The sequence below is a fragment of the Sapajus apella genome, unplaced genomic scaffold (genome assembly GCF_009761245.1).
Source record: "Sapajus apella isolate SASKATOON/1434 unplaced genomic scaffold, GSC_monkey_1.0 scaffold15, whole genome shotgun sequence".
NCBI lineage: Eukaryota > Metazoa > Chordata > Mammalia > Primates > Cebidae > Sapajus > Sapajus apella.
In genome coordinates, this window is record NW_022436955.1 from 28,491,526 (window position 1) to 28,503,578 (window position 12,053).

Here is a 12,053-nt window from a genome sequence, read left to right on the forward strand (position 1 = left end):
AGGAAGAGGAGGGGTCAGGGCTGCTGTGCTCCACAACTCCAAGGGCGCCGTTCCCGTCTGGTCTGGGGTTGCGCAGGGCCCGACCTGCCCAAATGCACAGCAGGCCTGAGAGTGGTGAGGGGTCTATGTGTCTGCACAGTCCTCAGTGTGGCTCTTCGGGGGAAATACGGTAGGAAGGAAATGCGATAGACTTCGCGGAGTACCTGAAAGTAGATTCTGCTGGCTTCAAGGGCATCCTGCCATCGGCATCAGGAGGCCGGGAGTGGCCTTTCCCAGTCACCCCCATCATGCCCTGACGTCCGGTGACCCCTGCTAAGCTGCAGCAGCGCCAGTGACCTCTCGTGGGCCGGACGGGTGGAGAGGAGCCAGGAGTTCATGTTCCTTTGTTTTGTTTCTCTTCCTCTGGCTTCTCCATGACCCCAGCCTCTCACCCTCATACCATCCTTCTTCCCTTTCCTTGATCTTCCTCTCAGCCTTATTTTAGTCACTCATCCATCCAGTTTTCTTCTTAGGGGGAAATGGGCTCAAATTAATGTCTCCACGTTTGCAGCTGCTCCTGCAGGTAGCTTCTCAGATGGACGTGGTGTCCTGGGAGCTGTGTAAGGGTCAGGGAGGCCTCAGGCCCTGGAGGGAGGGCCCCCCCTGGCCAAGGGGCAGGGAAGGAGCTGGCAACACAGAAAGGCTCTGTGGCAGTGAGGGGTGGGGAAGAGGTGGGGATCCCCCTTGTTCTGCCCAGACAGGTGAAGGATTAGCAGCACTCCCCTCTGAGCCTGTGGCTGGTGAACGCTCAGAACACCCTCCCACCCCAGGCCCTGTGCGGAGAACGCGTCAGGGTCCCCTCCTGGCTCCTGCAGCTCATGGAGACCTCTGCCGATGCCGTGTCGTTGGGTTTTCAGCACTCTGTTCTCACATCTGGATGCTCCCTTTGCCATGGTCCGCGGCATTCTCAGGGCCACAGTCAGGCCGGCAGGAAGAGTGGGGGTCTGCTCTGTCATTTAGGGAGTGGACTAGAGAGGGAGTTGAGGGCCTCGAGAAAGCCATCATGGAGAAACTGCAGCAGAGCAGGGCACAGCACTCTGCAGACAGGGGACAGTGTGGCCCTCCGCGCTCTCAGCCTCTGTCAAAGCTGCCAACCAGAGCTGGCCCCAGGAGACACAGGCCTGAGTCTGAGAACATACCCTGGGCCACCAAGGCCTGCAGGTCCCCTCCCTTTCTGGAGGCTTCTCCCCCTGGGATGGGCCCAGACCCCACCCTCCAAGCATCGTGAAGCCCTGGGGCCAGCCTCGCTGCCTGCAGAATGCCTGGGTAGACATGTGGTGCGCCTTCAGGGCCGTAAAGAACACTTTAGTTTCCACACCTCTTTATCTTGTGAAGAGTAAGGTGAATGTTGGGGTCCCCAAGCATGGTGTCAGGATCCTGGCAGGCCTTGTGGAAAGGCCCAGCACATGGCTGTCCAGTGGAGGACACCCCCCTTTTACCCCTGGGGGGCCATGCATGGTGCTGCCAGCACCCTCGGGTCAGAGCAGGGTGAGGAGCCGGGGCAAGGACAGCACCATCTGAGCCCTGTTCCTGTCACCTCCTGTGCTTGCAGGGAGAAGTGGTGCCACATGACCCAGGAGGAGCGTGACGACAGCCTCCGGTTCAACGAGAACATCACCTTTGGGCAGCTGGGGTAAGGGCTGGAAGTGGGAAAGGGGAAGGGGAGCCAGGGGGAGGGCCCGCCCTGTGAGCTGTCCCTCCCAATGTCACACCCTGGGGTGCGCTGGGAGCCTGCTGTGAGGTGTTCGGTGCATCACACTTGGCCTCCAAGCCAGCTCATAATTAATCCGCCTCCTACACGCCCCCTGGTGGCGGCAGTGCTGCACTGAGTCGCTGGTGCCTAATTAGACAGCAGTGCTTTTCAATTTTTGCCGACGATTCCAGGCAGGGTGTGGTGAGGGTCCCAGAGACAAGGGCACAGCTCCCCAGCCCTTTTCCTGGGAGGCCGGTGGGTGATGCTCTGGGGGTTTCTCCTGCAGCACATTCACGCACAACATGCTGGCCTTCGGCCTGAACAAGAAGCTGTGCAATGACTTCCTGAAGAAGCAGGCTGTGATTGGCAACCTGGACGAAGGTGCGTCTGCGTAGGCCGCTGGCGGGAGGCGGGCAGGGCCGGGGTCCTGGGACAGGGCCGGGGTGCGGAGGCTGGGCCGGGGTGCGGAGGCAGGGCCCGGGTGTGGAGGCTGGGCCGCGGTCCGGAGGCTGGGCCGGGGTGCGGAGGCTGGGCCGGGGTCCGGAGGCTGGGCCGGGGTGCGGAGGCTGGGCCGGGGTCCGGAGGCTGGGCCGTGGTCCGGAGGCTGGGCCGGGGTGCGGAGGCAGGGCCGGGGTCCGGAGGCAGGGCCCGGGTGCGGAGGCTGGGCCGGGGTGCGGAGGCAGGGCTGGGGTGTGGAGGCTGGGCTGGGGTGTGGAGGCTGGGCTGGGGTCTGGAGCCAGGGCTGCGCCCACTGGTGCTTCTGCACTGCCAGGAGGTATGTCGTGTGGCCATCAGGAATGTGGTGCTGAGCTCTCTGGGCCGTCGGCCCTCCTATCTCCCCAGTCTGTGCAGGTAGATGCATAGGACACCTCTCATTCCATTTGGAATCCATTTCTGCTAGATGGGATTGCTGGGGTTGGGGCTGCAGCCTTGGTGTTCACAGTCAGGGCAAAGAAAGAGGGGACACAGCGCCTGGGCCCAGAGCTTGCACGGAGCCAAACTCCAGCCCCGAGTTGCTCCCTGCTGAATGGCGGCCGCGTGGCTTCCTTTTCTTTCTCGGACCTCACTGCCATGGCAAGTATCGAGGAGCAGGGGAGGTGGGGAGGGAGTTTTGAGGTTTCTCTGGAATCTCTGGCCTCCATGACAGCAGGGAGCTGCTGCGGCGCTGGTGCCCTCCTGTGCGGGGCCGGTCCCCTCCTGTGCGGGGCCGGTCCCTGTGTGCCGCCTCATCTGCCGCAAACACTGCTTCCTCTTCGTGGGAAAGGCCTCACGCTCAGGCGTGGATACAGATTGACACGTATTCCTTAGGGAATCCCCTTCTCCATGTAATTCAAGGGATCTGTGGTGGAGTGGCCACAGGAGGCGTGACAGTGCCAGTGGCTACTGGACCATCTGAAAATGTTGCCAGCAGCCCCACCTCACTAGCAAAGGGCAAGGAGGATGCTGTCACTCCCCTGGTCCCCAGGCTGGCCAGACTGATCATGCTGTGCCTTTCACAGGCTGCAGGGGCTGCACCCCACGACACCATTTTCCTAAAAATGTACATTCCCAGTTCTGAGGGCCCCTTCCAGGCACCTGCTGTACCCCGCAGGTGGCGTGCAGGTCAGGAGGCTGTGCGTGCACCGTGCCCTCATGGCACAGCCCTGCCCTGAAGCACACAAGCAGTGTGGCCTGTGGATGGCAGTGTGGTTTGGAAGTCGCAGCCCTGCTCCCAGGGAGGCCCTGATTCGTCCCTGCCCGAGTGACAAGAGCAGAACATACCTGTCCCTGTCACCATCCTTCATCTGAGAAATCACATCATTTTCTCTTCCAGAGCAATACAAGCTGCTTAGTGACCACATTGAGCAAATGGCCACTGAGTAGGCCCCAGAGGTTGCACTCTGCAGAGGACTGAGCCCACGTGCTGTTCTACCGGGCCCGGTGCCCGGCTGCCACCCCACCCGATGACCTGCATGAAGCCAGCAGCACCCAGAGTCGCTCCCGCTGCCCTAGAACTAGCAGTTAGAAGAATCCGCTGCTCCTCCCTCCTCTCCTCTGCCTGTGTCTGTGCCCCCCATCCATGTGCCAAAGTGTCTCTTGGGTCCCACGGCTAAAGCTGAGGTGATCAGCCGTACTCCGAGTGCCAGGCTTGTGAGAAGAGACCAAGAGGGAGGAGGGGAAGGACGCCATGGGCCATTGAAGGCCAAGGGCTGGCGAGGGTGGGGCAGGCGAGAGACACAGGCAGGATAGCCTTGAGGAGGGGCTGCAGCCCTCCAGTGGCAGAGGACTGGAGCTGCCGCTCACAGCGGATGGCCCTGGGCCGTGTTCCTGCAACAGGGTCGGCCCTCTCCGACCTTGAGGAGGAAACACCTGTTTTAGGGAGAGGGCAGGTGTGGTGTAGAGGATGCTCTTGGCTGGCTAGAGCAAGACGTGGCACCACCAGAGGGACGTGTGTGTGCCTGCAGATGGCCTGGGATCTGTGTCTGTCAGAGTCACAGCAGTGCCGAGGTGTCTGCAGCAGACCACGCAAACCATCTGAAATGCGCCCGCCTGGCCGACAGCTCCCTTCTGAAGCAGAGAAGCCTCTTCGGTCATGAAGCAGCGTTGTGCCGTGTGTCCCACACAAGAAGTACAGGAAAGAAGTTTCTTTAGTAGCTGCTAGACAATGCCCCTTTCTAAAGGCAAACAGTGCTGCTCTTTATTCCAGACAAGGCAGGAAAGTCTGAGTTGGGAGTGACAGCTGCTGGAGAGAGGCAGTTCTGGGCAACGCGCAGGGCAAGCCAGTGGCACCAACTCCACCTCCAAGCGCTGAGCGTTGTGTCCCTGCCCCCAGGGGCTCCAGAAGGCGCTTTTCCTTCCCCACCAGACCTTTGGAGTTCCTTCCTCCAGCCTCTGCAGATACGCCCTTCACCTACTGCCTGGGAACCACGGCCCTTCTCTTCTGTGGGTCTGTACCACACACACTTCAGGCCAGCCCGTGGCCCGGGGCCTGACTCCCAGCAACCGCAGGGTGGCTCCGGAGCCTCCTGTTTCACCACGCGTGGACGCTGCCAGCCCGCCTGGGGTTCCCTGCCTCTTTCCCGTCACCACTGCGGTCACTGACTGTGAAATAGGCCCATGGGGCTCTCCCTCCACCTGCCATCCTCCCCTCCCGTCCTTCCTGGCTACCTCCTCTGACATTGGGTCACATAAGTCCCGTCTTGTCTGTCAGCACCACAGAAGCACCTGAGAGTCACCTGGCCACTGCTTGGAAAGTTTTCCTCTGGGGAATGCTCCCCAGAATGTTCCAGAGATGAGCACAGACTGGTTGCATCACAGAACGTGTGTCTGGGGCATTACCTGAAACATGGTGTCATCTGATGCATTTGGGCCCCATGCTGCCAGCCTCCAGAACCGGGGAGCTGAGGCTCAGGCCCCTGACTGCATGGCGTGTGAGGGACTTGAGCCTAGTGATGCTGCTGGCCGGAGCGTGGCCATGCTGCTGGGCAGGGGCAGGGGTGGGGGCTTGTGCAGGCTGGGCTTCCCCTCCCCCATGGTTGGGCCCTGATGGCCGCATCTCCACCAAATCCATTAAGAGAAACATCAGAGAGAAGGGTGTGTGGACGCCCGTTGCTCTGATGCCAGTTGCAGATAATACGCGCCTCCCGCAGTGTCCAGCCGTGGTTCCAGGGCACTGCGCCCTCCTCCCTGCCCCGGTGAAACTCAGGGCTGACTATCGGGAGCTCCCTTCAGCCGTCTCGTCGTCAGCGTTCTTGGTCTTGTATGATTCACGTTAGCTGAAATGCATTAAGACTTGGCTCTGCATCGCTCACAAGACTTAGCCCTGTGTGGATAGGACTTTTGTATGGAAGTTTTGATTTGTTTGGTTTCTGGGTAAACTTTGATTCTGAGACTCTCCTGGGGGTGCCGGAGCGTGTGCACAGCCTCTACAAGGACTCTGCGCTGACTTCTTCGGGCTTTTTTCCAAGCACTTTAACTTCGAAAATGATCTCGACACTTTTTTGTCTACATAGACCTCTTGAAATAGCCATTTCGGGGCGAGGAAAGGGTTTTGTTTTGTCTGTCCCCCTCACTACCTGTTCTTACAGATCTAGCTCCTCAGAGTTGGAGGAAGCCTGACAGGGAAGGGTCCCCTCTACTCCCTCCACACAGGATGCCACCCAAGAGACAGCCTCCCATGCTGTGAGCAGAGCAAGCAGTGGCTCGGGAGGCAGCCTCCAGCCTCCTGCCGGCTGTGGCTCTGGCCAGGGTCTCCTGGAGGAGGCCCAGTGTGCCTGGGACAGGGCTGACCACCTGCCATCAAGGTTTCCTCTCTTCCCCCAGGGCCTGAGCGGAGCAGGCATGAGCTGGGCTCTGGTGTGGAGCAGGCAGACCCAGCCACGTGGCTCAAAGGTCCCTGCGTGGAGAGGTGGGACACCCAGGGCCACCTGGGTGTAGGAGCTCTGATGGCCCCTCTGTAAACTCAGGAAGTGTCAGGTGATTCCTAGGGAGAGGTTCCCAGTCCCAGTGGGCACAGGGGCATTGCAGGCACTCTGCCCCCCAACCTCGAGGGCTATGCGAATCCTAGTGAACCAAAATGCGACCCACTCGCTCAAGTGCAAAGCTCCCTGCTTTGAAAACAGGACATGTTGAGATGCAGCGCTGTATGTTTTTAGCCTTTGTTACAATTTTAGCAACATTAATAGATGTTTAAGAGGGACTGTGCTCATAGATTGCATCTGCTGTGTGCGTGTATGGTGCACACGCGCGTTTAACCAAAGGCCAGAGAACTGAATTCTGATGTCATCAGTTATCTGTAAGTGAACTGGGGTAGATGCTATGATTTTCCTATTGCCAAAAGAAACGTGGGCCAAAGAGCTCTGAAATTTCCAAAAACGGGCTAGAGGGAGAGTCTGGTTTCTGAGCCTGTACCCAAATCAGAACCTAATGTCCAGGTTCATGCAAGGAACACATGGGGTTTAGAACCAGCACTGAGGCCCAGCGCGGGAATCACAGACACCGCTGACCCTCCTCCTCTTTCCTCCTCTGAGTTAAAACCAAACGGGCCTCTCACTCCTCCAAGCCCGGTAACGCCATGGACTTCTGTTATGAGGAAAGAAGGCTGGAGCTGGGAGATTCGTTTTTCCTGGGCTGCTCTGCATGGGTTACCTTATCACTCGCGAGCACCTGGGAGATTCGTTTTTTTCCTGGGCTGTTCTGCATGGGTTACCTTATCACTCAGGAGCACCTGGTATTCCAGACCCCTGACGTGAGGAATGCAGGTTCACACCATAAAGAGTTTGTGAGAGGTTTCAGTCTAACTGGGGCTCCTTAGCCGGAACCAGGGCTGTAAGCTACAGGCCTGACCTTCCTAGCTCCCACTATGTGTTGGCTTTTTTTTTTCTTTCTGAGATGGAGTTTCACTCCAGTGATACAATCTTGGCTCCTCTGCCTCCCAGTTCAAGCAGTCCTGCCACAGCCTCCTGAGTAGCTGGGATTACAGGCATGCGCCACCACACCTGGCTAATTTTGTATTTTTAGTAGAGACGGAGTTTCTCCATGCTGGTCAGGTTGGTCTCATACTCCCAACCTCAGGTGGTCTGCCCACCTTGGCCTCCTGAAGTGCTGGGATTGCAGGTGCAAGCCACCTTTAGGAAGGATCCAGGTAGGCCTGGGTGATTAGATCAGCTTGGTTACTGAATTACCCAAAACCAGACCACAGCACAGCCAGGAAGCCCAGTAGTGTTTCTAAGAACAGGGTGGAGCTTGAGAAAGAGGACTAAAAATTAGAGGGTCCCTTGTCACAGAGGAAGGGATGCTCACGGGGTGGCACTGGCCCAGCCCCAGCCTCAGAGAGAGGAGAGGGAGAGCCCCTCCGGTCCTGGTGGGCAGGTGTTCTGAGGCTGGTCTCTTCCCCAGTTTCCGCAGCCCCGAGGCAAAGCCGCCAGGTTCTCTCTCAAGGATCATTCTCACTCTTTTCCCTGTGCTGTTTCCAGTCCCGGTGAGCCATTCACTTCTGCTGAACCATTTTTCTTAGGACGAGTCCGTTTCATTCCCTTGTCCTATAAATCGCGTATTCACGTCGATGATTCTTGGAGATAGGTTTTGCTTCAGAAGTTCCCAGCTGTGTCCCGCAGGAAAGGGGAGTCGGATGCCAGCTGCACCCCGCTTGGCCTGCACAGGGTAAGACTGGACAGAGCAGGGCTTCCTGGAGCCACACAGCCTGCACACCCCAGGACCCCCCGCAGGCCAGGAACAGGAATATGTTGGTGCCTAAAACCCCCAATGGAAGACCCACATCCAGACTGTTGTCTTGCGGCCAACACTGGCCGCCAAAGCCACCCTCCACACAGACTCTCAGGGGGCCTGCCTTCTGCACCTCAGTCCCCCACGCATCCCTGGGCCTGGGTGTCACATACTCTCCAGGAAGGGGACGGAATCAATCGTGTGACCAACAGGTTCACAAGAGTGGGTGCTGCCGGGGGAGCCCCGCCTCCTGGTGCGGGTAAGGGATTGGGTTTAGCCTGCAGAGTGCAATGAGTGAGCCCGTGGGAGCGCAGCCCTGCCTTAGCTGCACCTGGGGACGCATGTGGCCAAAGGATTTCAGTGGGACAGCGCTCCACAGGGGCTGAGGGTGGGCATAGGGCTTCTTAGTTACTGCTGGAAAGGGAAAAACTCAGCACGTCCACTGGGAGCAAAGATGGGCTGGTTTTGTTCATCCCAAGTTCCCTTCTACACGCCTCCCCCAGGACAATGTGCAATTTGGGAAGAACCTAGCTCCCCACTTTGCAGACTCTGGGGCCTGACAAAACAGTCAGAGCCTGAGCCCACTGTAGCTTAGAGCTCCCTTGAGCTGCGCTTTAAGGGACTTTGCACGTTAACTGGAAGGAGGATGCCTGTCGGTGAATCCCCTGTGCATTGACTAGAACTGGGGGGCTGTACCCGCTCCCTCCTTGATCCTAGTTTCTCCATGAAATAGAGGTGGGTGCGGAAGGCATGCCCACAGGGAGGTGCAGCCCTAAGTGGGGGACTCCAGATCTCCCAGTGAGAGACAGAGACAGCTCCACATGGGTTCGGCTGTGGGGAGGAGCTCACGTGGTCTCCGGCGAGCCTGGGGCTGTCGCTTAGGGTCTTCTGGGTGCACACTTGGAGAAAGATAAGGCAAGCATTTGAACACCAGGAAATGCTAGAAACTCAAACAACACACATGGATCCCTTAAAACATGTAAATGCATCACAACGTGGTTGACCTGCCGCCCTCCTGGACCTGGCAGCCCCTGTCGGGACTATCAGTGGCATCTCCCACGGGCACACCCTCTGCTTTCTCTTTCCTAGACTCGGCGTGGTCATGTCCAGACATTGCCTTGACGGCAGCCCCCAAGTGGAATGCAGTGACACCAGTATCTTATCTGTTCCATTTCTGCAATTTTTTGTCCCACTCGGTGATGTTCTACAAACTATTTTAAGGCTGAGAAAGTGTCAAGGGTGAAGATCTCAAAACAGCGCTAAAATCAAAGGTGTTTGCTGTGAAGAAAAAAATATGTATATATATCGCACCTTAAGTGATCAGAAGGTGGAAACTGAAATAAACTATCTTTAAAAAAAAAAACCTCTGTTTAATTATTAACACATCCATGCGGACTTTTTACAGAAATTGTAATCTTCTCAGTAACATCTGTAGCCTTTCAGAAGAAAACCATCTTTTCTTTTTCTTTTTTTTGAGATGGAGTTTCGCTCTTGTTGCCCAGCCTGGAGTGCAATGGTGCGATCTTGGCTCACTGCAACCTCCATCTCCAGGGTTCAAGCAGTTCTCCTGCCTCAGCCTTCTGAGTAGCTGGGATTACAGGCATGCACCACCATGCCTGGCTAATTTTGCATTTTTAGTAGAGACAGGGTTTCATCACGTTAGCCAGGCTGGTCTCAAACACCCGACCTCAGGTGATCTGCCTGCCTCGGCCTCCCAAAGGGCTGGGATTACAGGCATGAACCACTGCACCCAGCGAAAACCTTTTTTTTTTTTCTAAGACCAAATAGACATTTTTCCTATGTAGGCTGAGCAGCCAGGTCTTGTCAGATGGGCGAGTATGTGGGAGATACTAGAAGAAGGAGCCTTCCTCTGTAGATTCAGCAGCCACGTTGGCCATGTCAGTCTGCCTGGCCACTGGGGGGTCTGTATTCGTGAATGAGGGACCCCCCTCTCTGGACCGGGTCTCAGTCCAGGCTACACGAGCGCCTTGAACCGCTTCATCTGGGCTCCTGACCCTGCTCCTCGGAGCCAACGCCACCTTACCTCTTACATTGGGGCATTTGGGGGCCATCAGTGGTCCTGACCACAGCCTCCTACCCCACACAAGCAGGGCACCTGCATCAGTTATTTCCAACTCCATTCCACAAAAGTATTTCAAAAATTGGGACTGGGAGGAGGTTCCTTTTCTCTGATTGTAAGAAGTCCATACCCATGTTCTGATACTCTGGTCTAAACAGATGGGCAATGAGCCCTGAGAAGGAGCAGGACACAGGGACACCCCCAAGACCCCAGGTGTGGGGTGCAGGGTCCCCTTCATTCCCTGGGAAGGAGCAGGGCAAAGGGGCATCCGCCAGATCCTAGGAGATGTGATGCAAGGTCCCCCTCCCACCCTGGGAAGGAGCAGGACACGGGCATACCCCAGACCTCAGGGGTGGGATGCAGGGTCCCCCTCCCCTAGCTGCCTGCGTGGACTGAGGACACTCCCTGCCACCCAGGCAGAGGAAGAATGGGGTGGCCTCCACGTCCCCAGATCTCCCTCTGCCCCCTCTTAGCCACACAGGGAGGGCGGGCATGGCTGGTGGGTGCACAGCCCTGGGGTGTCGCATCTGGGCTTTTTCTCTGGTGCTGGGGGATTCCTCCCGCAGGAGGTGAGGGGCTAGACTCAGAGGCAAACTCCAGGGAGGGGAGAAACTCCTCTGAAAGGCAGCAAAGACCCCAAAGAGCTTGGGCAACTCAAGACAGGAAGGGCCCGGATCCAGCTCCGCCTCCCGCCAGCTGACTGTATGCCCTTAGCTGAATCATTCTTTGAGCCTCAGCTTCTTCACATGTGGACCGTGATGAGAGTCGCTTGAACCTGGGAGGCAGAGGTTACAGTGAGCCCAGATGGCACCACTTCATTCCAGCCTGGGTGACAGAGCAAGACTCTGTCTCAAAAAAAGTCACTGTGATGAAGACACCAACCCTACCTGTATCTTGTAAGGAAAATGTGTGTCCCCCACTTTGCTGATGAGAATAACCAGGGCACTCTACATGAGGATGTGACACCAGGCCAGCAAGAGAGGCCACCAGTGGACCATACCCAGCTGTGGTCTTCAGAAGGCAGGAGGCTAGCCAGGGACGAGCCCTGGACAGCAGGGACGCCCTTGAGAGGACTCCGCAGCTGGAACAGGCCCCCAGGGGTGGAAGGTTTGTGATCCCACCTAGATAGTTGGTAGAAAGAAGATTCCGTGCTATTTCATCTCCTCATGGAAGATCTGGCCTCATCTGGAAATTTGGCTTCCATCATCTCTACAGAGACAAGGTGCTTTCTGGCTTTGAACTACTGGGACCCCTGGCCGGGGGGTTTGTGGAGGGTGCTGGGATCTGTGCAGCCAGCCTGTATCTGCAGGCTCCAGGTGCACTTTCTAACCTGGGACGTTTGGGCAGTGTGTGGCCTTGAGTAACAGATAGCCACGCTCGACACAGATGTCTCCACGAAGCCTCAGTGTCACCAAGCCATGCCAGGCCTGGAGGACGGGCTCACCCCGGCTGCCCTCAGAGATGGTCGGAGGAGTCACTCCTCGGCTGCACACCAGGGTCCCCAACAGACAGCACCCTCCCAAGTCCACATGCCCCAGCCTTCCCATACCTCCACCCCACTTTGGCCTCTGTGGACTTCCGTGACAATCTCGGTCCCAAGAATATCCCTCCACATCACCTCCCGTGTTATGAGCTGAATTTTGCCCCCAAAGCTCTATGCTAAAGTCCTACCTGCCCCCATACCTCAGAGTGTGACCTTATTTGGAAACGGGGTCATTGCTCATATCATTAGTCAGGATGAGGCCATCCTGGAGGAAGGTGGGCCTCTGATGATGGGCATCCTTACAGGACGGGGAGGTTTGACACAGACTCAAGGGCACACCGGGAGAACGCATGTGAAGATGAAGGCAGAGGCAGGTGGATATGGCTGTAAGACCAGGCGCACCAAGGACAGGAGCCGCCGGAAGCTGGAGAGGGGCCTGGGACAGGTGCTCCCTCTTAGCCCCTAGAAGGAACCAGCCCTGCTGACACCTGGCTCTCAGCTTTCTGGCTTCTGTGGTTTGAGCCGCCCAGGCACTGGCGCTTTGTCAAGGGAGC

General features: G+C 57.4%; 1 protein-coding gene and 1 long non-coding RNA gene across 4 annotated transcripts in view; both read left to right on the top strand.

Moving 5' to 3' along the window:
* The window catches only part of KIAA0513 (KIAA0513 ortholog), a 57,555-nt gene extending 52,527 nt beyond the window's left edge, over positions 1–5,028 (top strand). For all 3 annotated transcript variants that reach the window (XM_032284594.1, XM_032284593.1, XM_032284595.1), the window contains 3 exons: positions 1,592–1,672; positions 2,019–2,113; positions 3,546–5,028. In XM_032284594.1, the coding sequence (XP_032140485.1) occupies positions 1,592–1,672; positions 2,019–2,113; positions 3,546–3,595 (226 nt within the window). In that variant the 3' untranslated portion in view covers positions 3,596–5,028. The remainder of the gene's footprint in view (positions 1–1,591; positions 1,673–2,018; positions 2,114–3,545) is intronic.
* Positions 5,029–5,532: 504 nt separating this feature from the next.
* Positions 5,533–7,124, top strand: LOC116555713. Its single transcript, XR_004270635.1, has 2 exons — positions 5,533–6,829; positions 6,885–7,124. It is a non-coding gene; the product is annotated as an uncharacterized LOC116555713 (long non-coding RNA).
* The last annotated feature ends 4,929 nt before the right edge of the window (positions 7,125–12,053 follow it).